The sequence below is a fragment of the Pseudorasbora parva genome, chromosome 21, assembly GCF_024679245.1.
Source record: "Pseudorasbora parva isolate DD20220531a chromosome 21, ASM2467924v1, whole genome shotgun sequence".
Lineage (NCBI taxonomy): Eukaryota > Metazoa > Chordata > Actinopteri > Cypriniformes > Gobionidae > Pseudorasbora > Pseudorasbora parva.
Genome location: NC_090192.1, coordinates 7,391,990 through 7,411,679, shown reverse-complemented (window position 1 = coordinate 7,411,679; position 19,690 = coordinate 7,391,990). Strand labels below are relative to the sequence as shown.

Here is a 19,690-nt window from a genome sequence, read left to right as displayed (position 1 = left end):
CTGACCTTTTTAAACTGTTAAAGACTTGGATTCCCATCCTAAACAGACAAAGTTTCAAAAACTAAGTTGGACGTTCTGTGTCAAAAATACTCCTTCCGGTTTCTCACAAGTTTCGTAGAGTTTTTTTCGAGTATGGGTCCGCTTGACGTCGACAGAGCGGAAGGTCCTTGTGTGGGCCGTACGGGCTCTTCTCCCGGAAGGGTGCGCGAGAGTGACTAGAGCTAAAGAGCAAACACACGCCCATAAACACTCTCTCAGGTGCAGATCGACTCGTCCGTGCTACATTTCTGTCACGCCGCGCTCCACTTTATTCCTATGGGTGACATCAAACGACTTTAATGCGCACGAATAGCATTCCGGGAAGGCAGCGCTGCATTTGAACCGATTTGAACGCAGAAATGACAAGAAGCGCCACAACATCACGCTTAAGTCTTGTCGCAATAGTGGATCTCCACCGTTCACTGCTGTCACAGGACTTCACCAAATCAACAAGAAGTGTGTTTTTGACAGAGCGGTCCCAGCGATTAAGGTTCACGGTCGTGCTTTGGAAGCAGGTGGTGAGTAAAACTGCTTCAAATGTCTGTGTTGTTGGCTATCATAAGTAAACATCAGTAAACAACACGATCGTGTATAGTTAATGTATCAATGGAGCATGCGATGTATGGTGTGTGTTTAAATACATTTGTTTAGCTGACTAATATGTCAGTTTGTTTATTGTAAAACCACCCAAACATAAACCTATGCTAGGAGACGTTCTCACAAAGCGTGCTTCTTCATTCAAATGCGCTAACGTTACTCCATTGTTTACAATATCTGACGTGCAAAACCGTTTTGCTTGCTACTGCTAAGGTTTAGTCGCATACAATAGTCCATAAACCAAATCACATCATCATATACCACGAGTAAACAAACGCAAATGTTGACAGGCCACTAAATACAGTACATACCACAGAGACAGACGTCCTGCTGCTGCTTTTTCTCCTGTTCAATCTATTTCATCCTCCGGATCTGATTCTGGATCATATCTGTATTCGTTGAATCTGATTGATAGCCATGGTTTATTAGAGTAACGTTTTCTTTTCCACGCATGACGATGTCAGCTTTCAGAAGCTCTCGTGCAGTAGCTCCACGCTCTTCATTCTTTAGCTCCGCCCACAAGATACGCCTCCAGCCGCTCGTTTTTTTCCGGAAAGACTCGGTACAGCCTATCTTTCTTTTATAAATATAATAAAACTAAAGACTTTTGGAGATATGAAGGATGCAATACTACTCTATAGGTACTCAAGATTGATGTGAGATTGACTGAAACTGAGTGTTTCACCCCTTTAATTACTCCCTCATGTCGTTGGACACCCGTAACACCTTCGTTTATCCTCGGAACACAAATGAAGATATTTTTGTTGAAAGCTGATGGCTGAGAAAGGCTTCAGATAGGCCTCCATTGGCATTCAGTACATTCTGACTGACCCACTCACAAGACCCATAAAGGCACTAAAGACATCATTACAAAGTCCATCTCACTACAGTGGCTGTACAATAATTTTACAATGCAACGAAAATAGTTATTGTGCGCACAAAAATCAAAATAATGACTATCCACCAAGTTATTGACGTGAACTCGACGCATGCGCAAGAATATGACGCAGCTCCACCGTTCAGATACATGACCCAGAAGAGGAGGAGTGCCGCGATCACGTGAGATTACGTCAGAGACCTAAACGGAAGACAATAACTTGGCGGATAAAGTCATTATTTAGATTTTTTTTCCGCATAAAACCAATCTCGTTGCATTGTAAAATTATTGTACAGCCACTGTAGTGAGATGGACTTTGTAATGATGTGTTTAGTGCCTTTATGGGTCTTGTGAGTGGGAATGTACTGAATGCCAATGGAGGCCTATCTGAAGCCTTTCTCAGCCATCAGCTTTCAACAAAAATATCTTAATTTGTGTTCCGAAGATGAACCATGGTGTTACGGGGGGCCCTAGGCAAGATAGAGTTTTGCGCCCCATACCCCCCCCCCCCAATTCAGCACATGTCTGTTTATATCTACTTCTAACCGAGAAACACTTATTATTAAACACGTTGGACGCTTTAGTTCCACTTTTCTAATATTTTCACAAATTTTATTGAAAATAAATGCCTTTCCGATCTGATATGTGATGGGAAAAGGGAGTAGAGCGAGTGTGGCAAAAGACGGATTCGAACCTATATGATCGGTTTGCGTCAATACTTGATGACATGCGTCTTACCCCTACACTATAGCCGCAGTGAAGTTTTGTAATCAAGTTGTCGCAAACCGTTCATAGGTTCGAATCCGTCTTTTGCCACACTCGCTCTACTCCCGTTTCCCATCACATATCAGATCGGAAAGGCATTTATTTTCAATAAAAAATTTGAAAATATTAGAAAAGTTGAAATAAAGCATCTAACGTGTTTAATAATAAGTGTTTCTCGGTTAGAAGTAGATATAAACAGACATGTGCTGAATTGGGGGGGGGGGGGGTGATCATGTTTAATAAACATTATGTTGTATTTCGCTTGTTCTGATTCTATGCTTAAAGAAATGCGCGACACTAGAGGGCGCTTGCGCCCCAAAACAATTGTCGCCGTAGGCAACCGCCTAGCTCGCCTATAGCAAACGCCAGCCCTGGACTAGCGGATCACTGTCATACACAGCATCTCAAAATTTGGTTTGATGTTTGAAAAAGTGTTTGACATGATTACGTTCCAAAACACCAGGCATCTGAACGCAAGGTAACACGACAGCGTTTATTGCATTTCGCCTGTGTACTCTGAGAAACAAGTCATATGATGTAAGAAAATAGAACCACAGTGGCTACCCCGATTGCAGCAACTTCCATTTTTATTAAAGATATTTTGCCCCAATTTCCCAGGACATGATTTTGTTCTCTTGGGCACATGGGATGAAAACAGGACTTTATTCACAAATGTTTTATGTGATATTCCAATTTTGAGCATGCACAAAAAAGCACAAACACCATAGCTACTCACCACATCTTTCACAAAAAATATATTTTATATATATAGAAAAATGGGCATATTTACATACTCAAAGCTTTTTACTTTGCCCAATTTAAAAACAATTTACTTTGCCCTTAGCAATTTTTACAATTGCTAGGGCACTTTTCTCAATACTTGGGTCACTTTTTCAAAATCAATCCTTTAAGATGTCTCCTTTTAGATGGTAATGAATTTGAAATACTAACACCTGTAGATAGATAAGATTTGAATCAGATAATCATATATAATCGGATTTCGACTGAACATAGCCACCGTGAGTTTGTTTGGTGACAGCCGTTGCTATGAAAGAATAGTTTTTGTGTATTTTAAATATGAAGTGAACTGCTGTGCCAATTGCCAAGCTATAAGTTGATAGGAGAACCGTGTAAAGAGTTAAAAGTTAACTGAGAAAAAGTATGAGAAATGTGTCCTAGACTTACAATATGATAGCTTTCTCCAAGTACTATAGATCTAGATATAAAATACTTCCAGAGTCCAAGGTGTCAGTTTAAGCCAATATTAATTAATTTTTTATTTTTTATTTTAAGCCATAATTTATTAAACTAAAACATGCTAAGTTTTCATCAGATTTGCAGACCAAGAAAAGATGAACTCAAAAAAGTGCTTACATATAGATATAACAATAATAATAAATGAAACCAGCAAAAACAAAGAGAAGACACGGGAGAGAAGAGATTGTTGATTTAAAAAAAAAATTGCATGCAAAAAGTATTTTCATTGCTTCATAACATTAAGTTTGAACCACTGTTGTCAGACAGACTATTTTAATGATGTCTTTACTACCTTTCTGGATCTTGAAAGTGGTCATTGTGTTGCAGTCTATGTGGGGTCAGAAAGCTCTTGGATTTAATCAAAAATATCTTGTATCTTATGTTTCAAAATATCTTGTTCTGAAGAAGAGCAAACGTCTTACGGGTTTGGAACAACATGAGGGTGAGTAATGAATGGCAGAAATTTCATTTTTGGGTGAACTAGCCCTCTAAAAGTTCAGAGTAGCGGAGTTTCTAGAGTGAAATAGCTGACAATCATAGTTTTAATTTTTCGTATTTACATAGTAAATGTAATGATTCGTATTTATATTACATAGTCTTTGTTTCTCATATTACTGATTTAATTTGATGTGACAAAAAACATCCTGAGAGCCTAAACACACTTTTTTTTTTTACCAGTTGGTATGTTATTTAAGAAGGGGGCTTTGTTTATAAATGCAATTTATGAAATTATATTTGATTTATGAATAGTTTAAAAATGAATTTGTTTCTTAAACAGACTATCGTGTTATTTCATTGTTTTGAGTAAGCAATTTGATGCTGTACTTGATTTGGTTTATAGAGACAACCCTTTAGCATTGATCCCCTAACTAAAATTATGTACTCAAAATTAAAATATGATTTAAAGGTGCACTATGGAGCTTTCCGTCCACTGGAGGGCGCCTATTCAAAACAAATCGTAGTTTGATGACGCAAAGTGTGAGCGCAGCATCTTGGGAGATGTGGTCTTCTCATCACAGCCGGTGGAAAATAGGACTCGAGCAGAAATCACGTTCATGCATGCGGTTATTAACGTTACTGTAGTCTAAAGCAGAGCAGGACTGAGTGTTGTGGACCTGAGCACAGCTGCTGGAGCGATTGTTAAACAAATACCGCCTCGCAAATACCGGGACTTTTATTATGACAGGACGGGACACAGTCGCCGGGCGCCTGCACAGATCCGCTCTTCCGGTTATGATTTTGAGGTAATGCAGCTCTGTTTATCATATTAGATACATTTAAGTGTGTTTAAAATGATGTTATTACTTTACTCCGTGCGTTCACTTGTTCACACTGCTAAGAGTAAAGCGCTCCTGCCAAATAAAAGCCGAAACCGAGGGTAGCGGAGATATGACGCAATTGACAGGCGACTCCCTCAAATGCAATGCTGAAACGTCCCTGTCCTTAGTTAAAATAGCAATTTTCTCACAATTTACAAATAGTTGGAAACTTCTGGGATATTGTAGGTACTCAACTGAACAAAATATATAACACCGGCCTAGTGGTTTTTGGATATTTTACTGCAAAAATACTACCTTTAGAACTAAAGGTGGAGCCAATAGTTCACCTTTAAATATTGGGTCCAAGTAAAAAAAACAAAACACTTTTTGTATTTTAGACCTTCTAAAAAAAATCACGCACTTAATTTCAGCATATCACTGTTCATATCATAGCTTATTCATGTAACCTTTTATTTAATTTAATTGAGACACAGCACAGCACTAAAAATGTCATCTTTTTTACCACATTGCTTGCATCCTCTTGTAATATCTGCCCAGACATACACTGCAGAATCCTTCATATCAAGAAACACAATCTTGACAGATGCTTATATAAGTGTTTATTTTTGCACCTGGCCTTTCACTCTCAGGTACAACTCATTGACAGCTCAGTTGCTTACATCCTCCAGAGGTTCAGTTGTATTCTGTATCATTGACTATCAATTACACATCCATCAATATGTCATTGCATATGTTTGGCATGCTGTTTTCTGAACATGTTCTGTTTACATGCCAATATTGGTCTGTAGCCAATCTCTGTTCAGTAATATGTATCACCTAATCAGCTGTGTGATACGCTTTGCAGGGTCTCCTCTGCTGCTACATATAGAGGCTGTTTATGTCAGGCGATTCCCAAGAAAAACAACATGGTAGAAGGAGGGACAGGAGACAGCTGCCCACTGCATGTCCAGCCCAAACACAGTCAACACGCATGATACTTATATGGAGGAGCTAAGAAAGAGAAATTAAGGAAATCCATAAAGGCCCGTATGTACATTAACCCATTTACTCCTAAAACGCCTGCTAAAAACGCCTATAAAAACCTATGTTATTCTAGGATAAATATCTTATCTCCTGAGGGTTTTCTGAAAAAAATACTAAGAATTGTCAACGTCTACCAAAACCTTAATATCTCAGCCTCTGTAGCACTTAGAAACATGAAATAAAATACATTTTAAAGGTAAGAATCACAGGTTTTATTAAAACATGCTCCCTTTGCATTAACATACATTTTTTCTTAAAATTCCCAAAATCATATGGGGAAGAAAAAATATATAATTCAAATATATAAAATATAATACATAAAATGTTTAACATGCCAACACACTGAATAAGGCATCTTGTTATGAGAGAGAGGTGGGGAAAGTCCTGAGGTGGAACTGGGAACAGTCTCAGTCTCTGAGCTCCATGGCTCAGATCTCTCCTCTTTGACTTTTGAACAGCATTATCCTCTCTCACACACACACACACACACGCACACACACACACATCAAATCATTTGTGGCGAACGACGTGGTAAATAAAGCACTAGCGGTGCAGAGGAAGGTTACACTGCCTGCACCCCATCAGAGTTGACCCAGGACGCACGTCGGTGCCGCAGTGCTTCAGAGAACACTCAACATTTGCAACATTTCCTCCCTCTCAAACTCCTCACTATCTTCCAACTCAATGTCACTCCCCTCGCTGTCAAAATCCTCCTCTGTCGTTGCTATTTTCAAGCTCGCGTCTCCGAAAAATCCAAACCAATTGCATGTGTATGTCGGATTGATTGACATGATTTTCAGCGAACCACGGTACATTTGGGTGGTCACGTGGTCTTTAGAAAAATCAACAAGACCCACCTCATGTGTATTTGAACCAATGATAGTGCGTTCTATGCTGCACGCGCCATGAAATTAATGACGAATTCAAAATGCTGCGCCACGCAGCAGCCGGCAGGAGGTTCAGAGTTGCGCAACGCAGTAACCGTCGGTAGATGTAATGTTTCGGCGCGCAGCATCCGACGCAAATGGGTTAAGCGAAATCAAAGAACACGTCATTTTGTACAAAATTAGGCCATAAAAGTTTGTTTCGGCACGTAAACACCTTTGAAGTACAGTTGGTCTGTGGTGATTACATAATAGGTATGTGTGGCTCTGCCTTCTTTGAGGCTGACATCTTTATTTCTTCTGTTCAGTCTATCAAGGTCAGACGTCCGCGAGTAACAGCACAGACACACTGGAGAGCTTTTTTATTGTGTGTTTATTTTGTTATTTAGAGGAAAGTGTGTAGCACATTACATATTTATCGCTGCTCTCAGCAGTATGGGAGGATGTTCGCTTATATATTATACTTATATTATACTTTTTTTTTTTTTACCCCTGAGTGATAAACAAAACAGAGCTCAGACCTGAGTATCATAAGTATTTGTTGACAGATGGCATGAAGCCAAAGTGTCCGCCCTATTGCAGAGGACAGAACATAGTGTACTCATTTTTCTGTTCCAACATAGTGTGAAATGACATCTGCCTTATCGGTGTTCTCAGCATGGCAAAGGAAGGCAAACCAACGTGGAGCAACTTTTGGGGTAACCTCAGATTAGACTGTCAAACTATTTGCCAGACACGTTGCCAAGTCTTTGAGTCCAAGTCTGAAGTCCTCTGTCACAAGTCCAAGTCACTAACAATTTTACATGCTGCAGGTTCGTTTTATAAACCCTGCTGAAGGACTATTGTTTTAAACATACACTACCATTCAAAGGTCTGGGGTTGGATTTTTTTTTTAATGTTTTAGAAAACAGCGTGTTATGTTCATCAAGGCTGCATTTATTTGATCAGAAATACAATAAAAACGTTTTTATATTTTAAATGTAATTTTTTCCTGTGATGCAAAGAACGATATAAATCGTTCTAATATGCTGATTTACTGCTAGAAACTTTTCTGTGATACACTTTTTAATACATGATTATTTAATTAATAAAAAGATACAAACTATTTTAATAGGACAGGGTATATACAGCAATCCTTAAGTTAAATTTACTACTTTTTAATACCTTTTTTACTACCTTCAGAATATTTTTTAAAACTATCACGACACTGAATTGCAAGTGTTAATAAGAGACCTTTCTATTATTTACACAGATTTTGACACATATAACATACAAAAAAGAATAGATTTAGAATTGACACCAGGAGGAAATAAGTTATTATTCTGATACAGTAAAATAGATCTCAACATTCACAAAGGTTGGTTAAGGAGAAGCATTACTGCATAAACATTTGATTTCAATTAATAATTGGTAAATCAGCAATTCAATTATTTAGTGTTCTTTCCCAACAACAAAACCTGAGCCAAACATTACATTTCTATAACTGTGATAAGTTGTTGAATTTAACAAAATACTAAAAACTAGTGCTGTCAATCGATTAAAAACTTTAACTAGATTAATCACACATTTATTCTGTGATTAGTCGCAATAAAAAAAGAAATGTTTTTGTACGTTTTTAATATATTTTTTAATATAATAATTTCACAGTTAATCAAAATAACATAGAAACAACACAAAGACAGTATATTTTAAATACTTGTTTAAATGGCATCTTTTTATGAATGAAGGCCAGTATTACTGCACTCTAAAAAATGCTGGGTTAAAAACAACCCAAGTTGGGTTGAAAATGCACTAACCCAACAATTGGGTTGTTTTAACCCAATGGCTGAGTTGTTTTAACCCAGCAGTTGGGTTGTCTTAAGCAACATTTAACCCAACTGCTGGGTTAAAACAACTCAACCGTTGGGTAAAATCAACCCAATTGTTGGGTTAGTGCATTTTCAACCCAACTTGGGTTGTTTTTAACCCAGCATTTTTTAGAGTGTGATATTAATACAGTTACTGATTTTTTTCATTTTACATTTATTATTAGGCTTCAAAAATATAACAGTTTTTAATTTAAGTAAACTTAAAACAATGCTAACATAAACCCATAATAAATACCATGTTTACTCCTGCCGTTCCTGTCTTAACAGTTAGGAAATATACAGAAATTTAATAAAGTTATCAAAGTTACATGCAGTCTCCACTGCATAAACTATAAATTAAATAGTTAATCCTTATTAAAGCTACAAAAGTTATTCAGTCAAGAGCAGCGAGTCATTTTCTCTGTTCCCTTTGTTCTTTAGCTTTACTGACAGGAAGCTTTATTGGCTGCTGTCCCTTTAAGAGCAGACAGACACGCGGATCTCACTGTTTATAAACTACTGTCTATGGATCGCGCCCGATCGCGCCTCATTCTCTCACAACTCTTTTTGTTCATTTTAGACTTTATATAAATCATTGAAGATTGATCTTATGAGGATAGTCGTTGAAGATATGCCTTGAAGCAAGTCTAAAATAAAACGTAAGCCAGCCACTTCTGTTGAGCGCGCAGTGTTCTGAGATGATGCCGAACGACCGCTGAATATGACGTCAGCATCAAACATACGTTGAGACAGAGACGAAAGATCTTTGATTATGTGCCCAGATATGCTAAAGCCCATATTTAAACGAACTAACGCGAACGCAGATAGAATTTCAATTAATCAGAATAGGACACCTGATAGACTGAAAAAATAATACCTAATTTGGAAAAAATAATACCTCTGAGACCACATTTAACACTTTTAATGGCCTTAAATTTGACAATTTTGATTTATCACTTTTTAATACTTTTTAAAACCCCGCGGACACCCTGTAGGAATATTTGGAACAACTTAGAAGTATTTACTGTCATTTTTGATCAATTTAACACATCCTTATTAAATAAAAGTATCTTACTAACCAAAAACTTAAAGGGATAGTTCACCCCAAAATTAAAATGTTTCTGACAATGCTCAGGTAGGTCGTGGATTTTAAATAATGCCCAATTGGCACTAAGGGGCCTAAAGCGTGCCAAGAAAACATCCCCCACACCATTACACCACCAAGTCAACACCTCAAACTCTTTGTTGTGCTCCTCAGACCATTCCTGAACCATTTTTGCTTTGTGGCAGGAGCATTATCCTGCTGAAAGAGGTCACAGCCACCAGGGAAACGGTGTACATCAGGGGTCTCAAACTCAATTTACATGGGGGCCGCCGGAGGTAGACTCTGGGTCAGGCTGGGCCCAATCAAGTATTCCACAAAAAAAACAAAAAAACAAGAGAACAACTGAACCAATCTTTTCAATCTTTATTATTAAGAGTTCATCAACATGAATGTTTCTTCTGTACATGTACTGTTCCTCTGAATTTAAATATTCCTTTCTGAACATCACTGTTCCTTCCTTGGAGCACTTTTGATAGATACTGACCATTGCAGAACGGGAACACCCCACAAGAGCTGCAGTTTTGGAGATGATCTGACCCAGTCGTCTAGCCATCACTATTTGGCCCTTGTCAAACTCGCTCAAATCCTTATGCCTGTTAATTTTTCCTGCTTAACACATCAACTTTAAGGACAAAATAGCTTGTTCTTGATTCTTGCACATAGCTCACAGATAAGGCTCTGAACTATTAAAACAATGGTAAAATAAATATATTAGCAATACAACAATGAATAATTGTTCTGCACTTCACTACCGTGCCCTATCAAATGCAAGGCAAACATCACTATTTCTGAAATATCGAACTGTCTAATTGTTAAATATCTAAATGTACTAATTGCAAAAGAGAACAGTCTACATGTATGAAGCACACTTACACATGCACACATTAAGCCAAAGGCCAGTCTCCTAGTAACTAATGAACGTAGCGTAATTCTCTTGGGTGATAGAGGTTGTTTAGGCACTTGCTATTGTGAGCACAGAGCATTTCATTAACACAACTTCATAGCACTGTGTATTCACCACTCGAGACGCCTCATGCTCTAATGAGAACAGAGGAGCTGAATACACACGCCGCCATGGCAACAAGACTACTGTACAGCACATGTTCATCAGTGCATATGACCATGAAGAACAATGGTTATGACAGTGGCAGTTATGACATTTAGAGATGTCGGCATCACTGCAGCCTTCCTTCAAGCTGACCGCTTGTTTCACTGACCTAAATAACCTTAGATTTTAACGTCAGGGCGCTGTCTAATGTCAGTGTTTGGACTGTGCAGTTGTCCCATCTCTAACAATATAGGCTAAACAGTTTACGCCAGGGCAAATCCTCTTTTGCCGTTAACAAACTACTGTCAGGACTGACTAAAGACAGTGAAAAATTGCGATAAAAAGTTACTTAAAAGAACTGGATAAAAAGGACTGTTATTTTTGCAGCTGACATTGTTGTGCAGGCATTTGTAAGAGTTTCGAATGCAAAATTTATGGAAAAAAAAGAGTATTTAAACAAATCTCGCAATGTGATTTACTAAGGTTTGCAGTTAATGTATTGGTATTTGTGCCAATAATGAATGCCCCAAAAAAGCATCCCTTAAAGGGATTGTTCACCCAAAAAAGTTCAGCCATATGTTTTTCCAAACCCGTATGAGTTTCTTTCTTCTGTTAAACACAAAAGAAGATATTTTGAATACTGTTGGTAACCAGACAGTTGATGGTAGCCACTGACTTCCATAGTAGTAAAAAAAAAACAAATCAACTGTCTGGCTACCAACATTCTTCAAAATATCTTCTTTTGTGTCCAACAGAAGAAAGAAACTCATTCAGGTTTGGAACAACATAAGGTTAAGTAAATGATGACAGAATTTTCACTTGTGGGCTTTTTGCACGTGACATGCTGCGAAATTTGCTGTTAGATGGAGGCACCGAACGGAACAGAAAGCGTGTGATAAAAGAGAGAGAGAACATCCTCCACTCAAGTTCGTTTATTTGGGATGTCAGAGGAACATTGTGATTCATCATCTACAGTCAGCAGACGACTGGAAGCAGGCATCACAGTGTGATGAGTCACGGTTCCAGCTGTGTTGGACCAACAGCAGCATATGCACTGAGCAAACAAGGTTTTATCCTGTCAACTGGGAAATGTTCATACAGATTTTACATTTTAAAAATGTAATTGATGCAGAGATGAGTATGTGTATTATAAACTGCTTTTCATTACTTAGTTTGAAGCACCACAATTAAATTATTACATAGAGACTACTGAACAGACTACTGAAAGTTTATTTTAAAGAGTTGACAATCAACACTTGCATTCTTCATGTCCACTTGAACACTTGGGCCAAATCCAGTAAATACATAATGTTAGTAGACAAGTGGTCAAGCTACAAGGGGTCAACTACCTGGATGGGAGACCTCCTGGGAAAACTAGGTAGCTGCTGGTAGATGTGTTAGTGAAGCCAGCAGGGGGCGTTCACTCTGTGGTCTGTGTGGGTCCCAGTGATGCGCGGGCTGATCCAAAATGAGCGGGTGCCTGCGGTCACCCGGTTACCCGTGGGTCATCCTTTTTTATTTTTTTGATATTCGGGTTGCGGTTGGTCGAGCCGTTTGTAATAAAGATGCAAATTAAACCGTTGCAATTTATATAGGACTAGACACAATTGAGTCTTGACTATAAAATACATTGGCCAGGAGAATCCTCTGCGTTCCAGCATACGTGCAGCAGTGAGCGCACATTCAGCTCCACAGGTCGAGTCATAGAGGCGAGATGAAACCGTCTCAACCCAGGGACGGTTGATTCAATATTATATCAACACAGTGCGAGGAAAGCTAAAAATAAGTAGGCTAATCTAATGTTTTAGGCCACCAATGGCACCGTTGCATAGCTCTTTTAACCCCTTTCCTAACGCGGGACAAAGTGTCCGATTGGCGATTTCCCAACATGTTGAACTGAGCAATGCCATTGTACCATTTTAATAGGCTACTTTTAAACGCATATAGCTCAGTAATGTCAGTTTTATGTATTTTCTGAGAGGGGGCGGGATTTGGTAAAGTCGGGGGAGAGACGCACACTTTGATTAGACTGGATAAACACATGCAACATCTTAATTGCTAAGGAAAAAGAAAATAAATAAATGAATAAATTGATTCTACGGTGAGCATTTACTACTATTAAAAAATGCGGGTCAGGAAGCGGGTCAGGTACAATATTTTCTTTTTTACCCAAAAAAGTCCTATAAAAGTTAATACGAGTTATCCGCTGTATATTGGTGAAGAAGAAATGTGACTATTTATTTGAGCAGTCAATAATAATTAAAATCTGATGCAACACACAACAAAACAATGTCTTAATTTCACCTTATGTGTATCATGGAAGAAAGAAAGTCATACAGGCTTGGAACAAGATTTAGCAATTAATTTTTTTGGGATAAATTAATCCTTTGCTTAAAATCGACTGACTACAGCTACTGGATAATTTCTGTCTGATAATGTAGCACTTGAATCTCAACTCCTCATATGTGGGCTTTTAGCAGGCACTCTCTCTTCATTAAACATGCATCTATTATAACATCTATTTACAGCTAGAGCTCATCAGCAGTATGCAGCTATATCATTTTATGCATATTGAAACCACCCCCTCATATTCACAAGTTACTTGCATATAATTATATTGTTCGATCTACCAAATAAGAGTTTTACGCAGGCAAAGGGCACAGTGGGCTTATAAAAATGTAACACGAATTAATTATGATCAATTTGCATAAATTGTTGAACTGTGTTTGCATTGCGCAGTAACTTAAAAATAATGACAACAATTTATTTACAACTGGATATTGTATGTCTAGGCTTTTCCACATGAGGGCGCTCTTAGATCAGATAGATAGATAGATAGATAGATAGATAGATAGATAGATAGATAGATAGATAGATAGATAGATAGATAGATAGATAGATAGATAGATAGATAGATAGATAGATAGATAGATAGATAGATAGATAGATAGATAGATAGATAGATGTTCCCAATGTACATACTATTGCTGTAACTAGGTAATAACAAGGTACTAAGCCGGAACCTAGCCTAACTCATGAAGTTACCTTATATTACCCAGTATTTTCTTAGGAAAGCAAATTGTAAGTAACATTAACATTAACATTAATGTAATTAACATTAACAACCATTCTTAAATTTACAGATAGACAGAGACAGAGACCGTTGGAAAGACAGACAGACAGAGGGACAAAAAGACGGATGATACAAGCAATCCCATCTGAACAGGGAAGCTCTACATGTCTCCAGACATGGCACAGACTATAATACATTTGATCATATTGGGTTACTCATTCCTGAAAACCTGTGCAGCTCAGATAATTATAGCCACAAGGAGGTCAGGGCCAGACATGCAAATCAAATGAAAGACACAGAACCAATTATTTTTTGCCTTGTACGGACCTTCATCACAGACACCACATGGTCGAACTCATTACAGATGAGATTAATTCATGTCACAGAAAAAGGTGTTTTTAGAAATGAAGTGTGTTGTCTTTGTGTGTAGTATTTTCAACACTTTTTGTCATTATGGGGTTAAGATTGTATTGGAAAAACATTTAAAGTACATTAGTGTAAGGCACATTACAATCAGACTTTCTGAATGTACTGTCCTTAAATGAATCATATTGAATTACAATTGAATGTACAAAACTCCATATAGTCTGATGACATTATCAGAAGATGCTGAGTATCAGACTTACTTTGCTTTGGTGCCAGCATCATCATAGCCTTTGCTTGAGACATCATCCAGGCCTCCGATCAAGTGTTTGAAGGACCTGCAAACATGAAAAAAACAACAACAAGCCATTATTATCATCCATGAGATATATATATATATATAGCGATTTCGATCTTGATTCAGTATCAATTCATATGTAGTATAGTCTGCTGTACATAATAAAAAAAACATTTGTTTGTCTTAGCACTATTTTAAATGTTTCTTGGGTCAAATTATATGTGCTCGCATTCATTATTTACTTGTGTGTGCTTATATAAGTATCATTATTCATTAAAAACAGTAGGATGCAAGTTATTAGCGTTTTAAAATTAGTGTTTGATCATATCTAAATATTTATTAAACTGCAAGACTGCAATACTTTTTTGAGCAACTAGATTAGATACATGCATATTTATTAAAGAGCTATAGGGCACCTACTGGTTAATGACATTACAAATGAACATTATTATTTTTTTAGCCAAAAAATGACTCTAATTTGCCTCTTTGAATTGGAATTCTCTATTTTAACCTTTATTACTACATAAACAGTTGTCTTTCAAACTCCCTCTGCACACGATAGGATAGAGCTACCACCAACCAGAGCAACGAAGGTGAAACAGAGCTTGTTGATAGATTAAACATTCACCGTATTCGGTCAGCTAAACTTTTTAGGAATGACTTCAGTGCCGTTCTTTGTTCTTTTCTCAGAGAAAAGCTTAACTCCAAGTCTTCCAGAGTCGTGGCCAAAGCTGATTCGAAAGACCGCCGCCGTTCGCCAGTTTCTGTGTTTACTAGAAGCACGCAAACGCAACTCGGCCGTCGTCATTATAGCCCCGCCCACCGACTCTATACACGATGTGATTGGCCCTACAAGAGTTAGGCGAATACAGCTCAGAAGGGTATTGAGAGTTGCTAGACGACCCTCGTGGGCAAATTAAATTAGCTGCCGCTAATGTGCGTCTAGATTTCTAGGCTAACACTAATTGTAATATAAATTTAAAAAAATATTAGAAAAAAAATATTTTAAGTGGTCATTAATTGACAATAATTATTGCACAAATAGTGTTTACTACTAAAAGATCTCCTCAAAATATTCAAGAAATGTTATTGAACGAAAATATAGAACACTTATTTAATTAAAAAATAATTACGGTATATGGTCACATTTGACCATCAATGAGTATGAGTGTAACTAATTAGCAAGAAATATCTGAGGGCTAAATACAAGAATAAAATTAATGTTAACAATGTTGCATCTCTATCACTCTCAATAATAAAACGATCCTGTAAATATGGCTGACTTAATAATCAGTGCACACTATGCTGTACTGTTTACCAAAATTTGCTGCAAACATCTGTATAGTGGAACTGTTGTGTATCCGCTTAAGCCATTCAAATGCATTGACCACGAGCGCTAGAAGTATTGAGAGCTTCATGAGCCACATGACTGCGTGCGCCGCAGGGAGACGGGAGCATGCCGCAAGCCTGCAACTCTGTTTTTCAATGCCTCTGGCTTTGACATTATGCCAAAACGCTATTTATTGTTTGAATTTCGCATACAACTATTTTTTTTTTTTTTTAAAGTTTAGCTTTGTTTAATATCAAAAGCAGGTTGGGCAATTTGGTGGGAGATTAAGTTGGGCAGAGTGAGAGCGTGTGACAGAGCCTAAAAGAGTTACAGTGGGACACTGCATAAACACACACACACACACACACACACACACACACACACACACACACACACACACACACACACACACACACACACACACACACACACACACACACACACACACACACACACACACACACACACACACACACACACACACACACACACACACACACACACACACACACACACACACACGTCCCCACAAGGACAAGGATTTCGGAAATTGCCACCTTTGTGGGGACATTTTGTCCCCATAACGTAGAGATTACCAGCCCACACACACAAACACGCACACGCACGCACGCACGCATTTGGCTGTAAAGTGTTTATTCAGTTCCATTGTAAAGATCATCAATTATTAAATTAGTACAATTAAGCTAAAGCAGCTGCAGAAAACTGATAATTTCAGCTCTTATCAAAATAGTCAGTGCAGTCCGATCAATAAAATAGTTGAATATTAAATGTGCCCAACTAAGAAAGCCAGAGGCGACAGTGGCAAGAAACCCAGACTCCAGCAGGTGACAGAATGCCGATAAAACAAACTTTGCACGGGGACCAGTTGAGAATTAATGAAAATTTGTATGATGATAAAAAAAAACACAAAAAAAACACAAAAGGCAAAAATGTTGTTCATCAAGTTGATTGAAAGAAAAAATGAAGGACAATTTATGTAATTTAAAATGCTTTATAATAAAGCGCTCAGGTTTATAAGGCATCTTTTGTTTCCCAAAAAGTTTGAGAAAATTTTAGTTATATTGAATTTTTAAGAAAAATAGACACTATAGTGATACAAAATGTGTCAAATAAGAAACCACTAATGGATGACTCCATTAACAGACAATTATCATTTATGAAGAAAAAAAAACAGTGCATCCCAAATGATTTTCACCCCATTAAACGTCCAGTCGTTCATTATTATTTTAAGGAAGGCATCTGCGCCTTTCTCTCTCCCATCTGTGTGTAAGACACGATGTGTCTGTATCACACACAGAGCAGCTGAGTCTGATACAAAGATTTAGTTGTAGAGCTTGAAGGTCTGGGTCTGGGAAAAGACTGTAACAGAAGCAAACTAAGAGCTGTGTGAGTAAACCTCACTCCCCCGGCCTTTAAAGGGATAGTTCACCCAAAAATGAAAATGTGATGTTTATCTGCTGACCCCAGGGCATCCAAGATGTAGGTGTGTTTGTTTCTTTAGTAGAACACAAATGAAGATTTTTAACTCTAAGCGTTGCTCGTTATTAGAATTAGACCCCGTTGACATGCATTATTGGAGCAACGGTTGGAGTAAAAAATCTTCACTTGTGTTCTACTGAAGAAACAAACACATTTTTTTTATGGAACCATTTTCCTTAAATCATCCTGCCGACCCATTTCTTAAGTCTCACGGTTTGAAAACCATGGGAGTAGAGGCTACGGCGTAAATCCAACCCAGAAGAATAAATCAGCCTTTAGCGTGCCCACCTCCCATGCTGGAGAGGCCGGTTTGAATCTCGGTTGAGTAGGACCAGTTAACTAAGGAAGGGTAAAATAATCAAATCTCTACATTAAAGGCATTTCAATAGTAGTATAGGGGTATACTAAAACTAAAAGTCAAGTCACCTTATCACTACAGCACTTTATATAATACAGACTGTTTCAAAGCAGCTTTACGGTAATAAAAGGAATTTAATAAAAAAAATAAAAAATACCCATTTTGACTTTTGTTCAGTTGAAGTCAGTTCTGTTGTAAAGATCATCAATTATTAAATTAGTTAATTTGATCTATAAAGCAGTTCTGCAAAAAATGAGGCCATCATCCAGATCAGTTCAGTTATCATACAACAGCGTCAGTACAGTTAGAACAACAATATTGTTGATGAATATTTGCATGAATATTATAACAAAGAGGAAAAATCAACCCCTTTATGCCATGAGGCTGGGAGCCTTTACACCAGCGTTTCTCTTATTGTGCGAGTTCCTGATTTCAAAACACTCTAAAATTTAATTATGTGGTATAATGATGTTGACTACATTATATAAAAAAAGAAAAGCTTTTAAATTAAAATGTCTAAAACAATTAATTATTAAAGCAGGACTTTGCCTATTGAACCTAATCTCTGCCAAACAGACATGTTCGTTTATTTGGTTCAATTAAAGGGGGGGTGAAATGCTGTTTCATGCATACTGAGCTTTTTACACTGTTAAAGACTTGGATTCCCATCCTAAACAGACAAAGTTTCAAAAACTAATGTTGGACGTTTGATGGAGTATTTCTGTGTCAAAAAAATACTCCTTCCGGTTTCTCACAAGTTTCGGAGAGTTTTTTTCGAGTATGGGTCTACTTGACGTTAATAGATCAGAAGGTCCTTGTATGGGCCGTACGGGCTCTTCTCCCGGTAGGGTGCGCGCGCGTGACTAGAGCGAAAGAGGAAATGCACGCCCGTAAACACTTGCTCAGATGCAGATCCAGTCGATCCGCGCTCCACTTTATTCCTATGGGTGACGTCGAGCGACTTCAACGCTTCAGCACAGCATTCCGGGAAGGCAGCGCTGCATTTGACCCGATTTGAACGCAGAAATGACGAGAAGCTTCACAACATCACGCTTCAGTCGCGTCGCAAAAGTGGATCTCCACCGTTCACTGCTGTCAGGACTTGACCAAATCATATCAAAGAAGTTTGTTTTTGACGGAGCGGTCCCAGCGATAAAGGTTCGGTCCTGCTTTGGAAGCAGCCGGTGAGTAAAACTGCTTCAAACGTCTGTGCTGTTGGCTATCGTCGCGTGAGCAAACATCAGTAAACGACACGATCGCGTGCTTCGTCATTTAAATGCGCTAACGGGCTCCATTGTTGTTCTATGTAAGTTATAACGTTACACTAGTCTGACGTGCAAAACCGTTTTGCTTGCTACTGCTAAGTTTTAGTCACATACAATAGTCCATAAACCGAATCATGTCCTCATAAACTGCGAGTAAAGACACACAAATGTTGACAGGCCACTAAATACAGTTGTTACGTCCCCAGTTGTTTGTGCTTGTGTGTGTGCTCTTCTTTTTCTCTCTCTCTCTTTCTCTCTTTCCCTGTCAATTTCTTAGACACACCTAGCCTTATACACGGAACGGCTGATTGGCTCAAGAAACGTTCGTCGTCCGAAACGGGTGTGACGTCATGACTCCCGCAGCGAATCCTGTCCCGCGCCAGAGCTTAAAAGAGCGACAGAGACGGACGCGGGGGCGGCTTGATTTTCCTGTTTCTTTGTGTATCTGCCCGTTTGATTATGTTTGTTAAGTTAGGAATTTGGTTTAGGTTTTGACGTGGTCTGTTAATTCTTTCCTGGGCTATTTTTGGGTGCATCTGCCTACCTTTGTGGACCGTGGGAAAACTGGACAGGTAGCATGTCACGTGACGTACATTTTGCAATACCCAGTGATCAATGTATAGACACACTAGTTTAGAAGTGAGCACCACTTCTGTATGTTTTGATTTGGTTAGTGAGAGTAGGTAAGTTAGGGCGTGGAAACGCTGAAGACTTGCTTTACTTAATTTTCTTTTCATCAGTTAGGTTAGAGGTTGAACTTGAGTTAGACTTGGGGTTTTCC

At 38.2% G+C, this 19,690-nt stretch overlaps 1 protein-coding gene across 3 annotated transcripts in view; it reads right to left on the bottom strand.

The window, feature by feature from the left end:
* The window catches only part of prkg1b (protein kinase cGMP-dependent 1b), a 242,337-nt gene that overhangs the window by 15,859 nt on the left and 206,788 nt on the right, over positions 1–19,690 (bottom strand). For all 3 annotated transcript variants that reach the window (XM_067430423.1, XM_067430422.1, XM_067430424.1), the window contains one exon: positions 14,422–14,496. In XM_067430423.1, the coding sequence (XP_067286524.1) occupies positions 14,422–14,496 (75 nt within the window). The remainder of the gene's footprint in view (positions 1–14,421; positions 14,497–19,690) is intronic.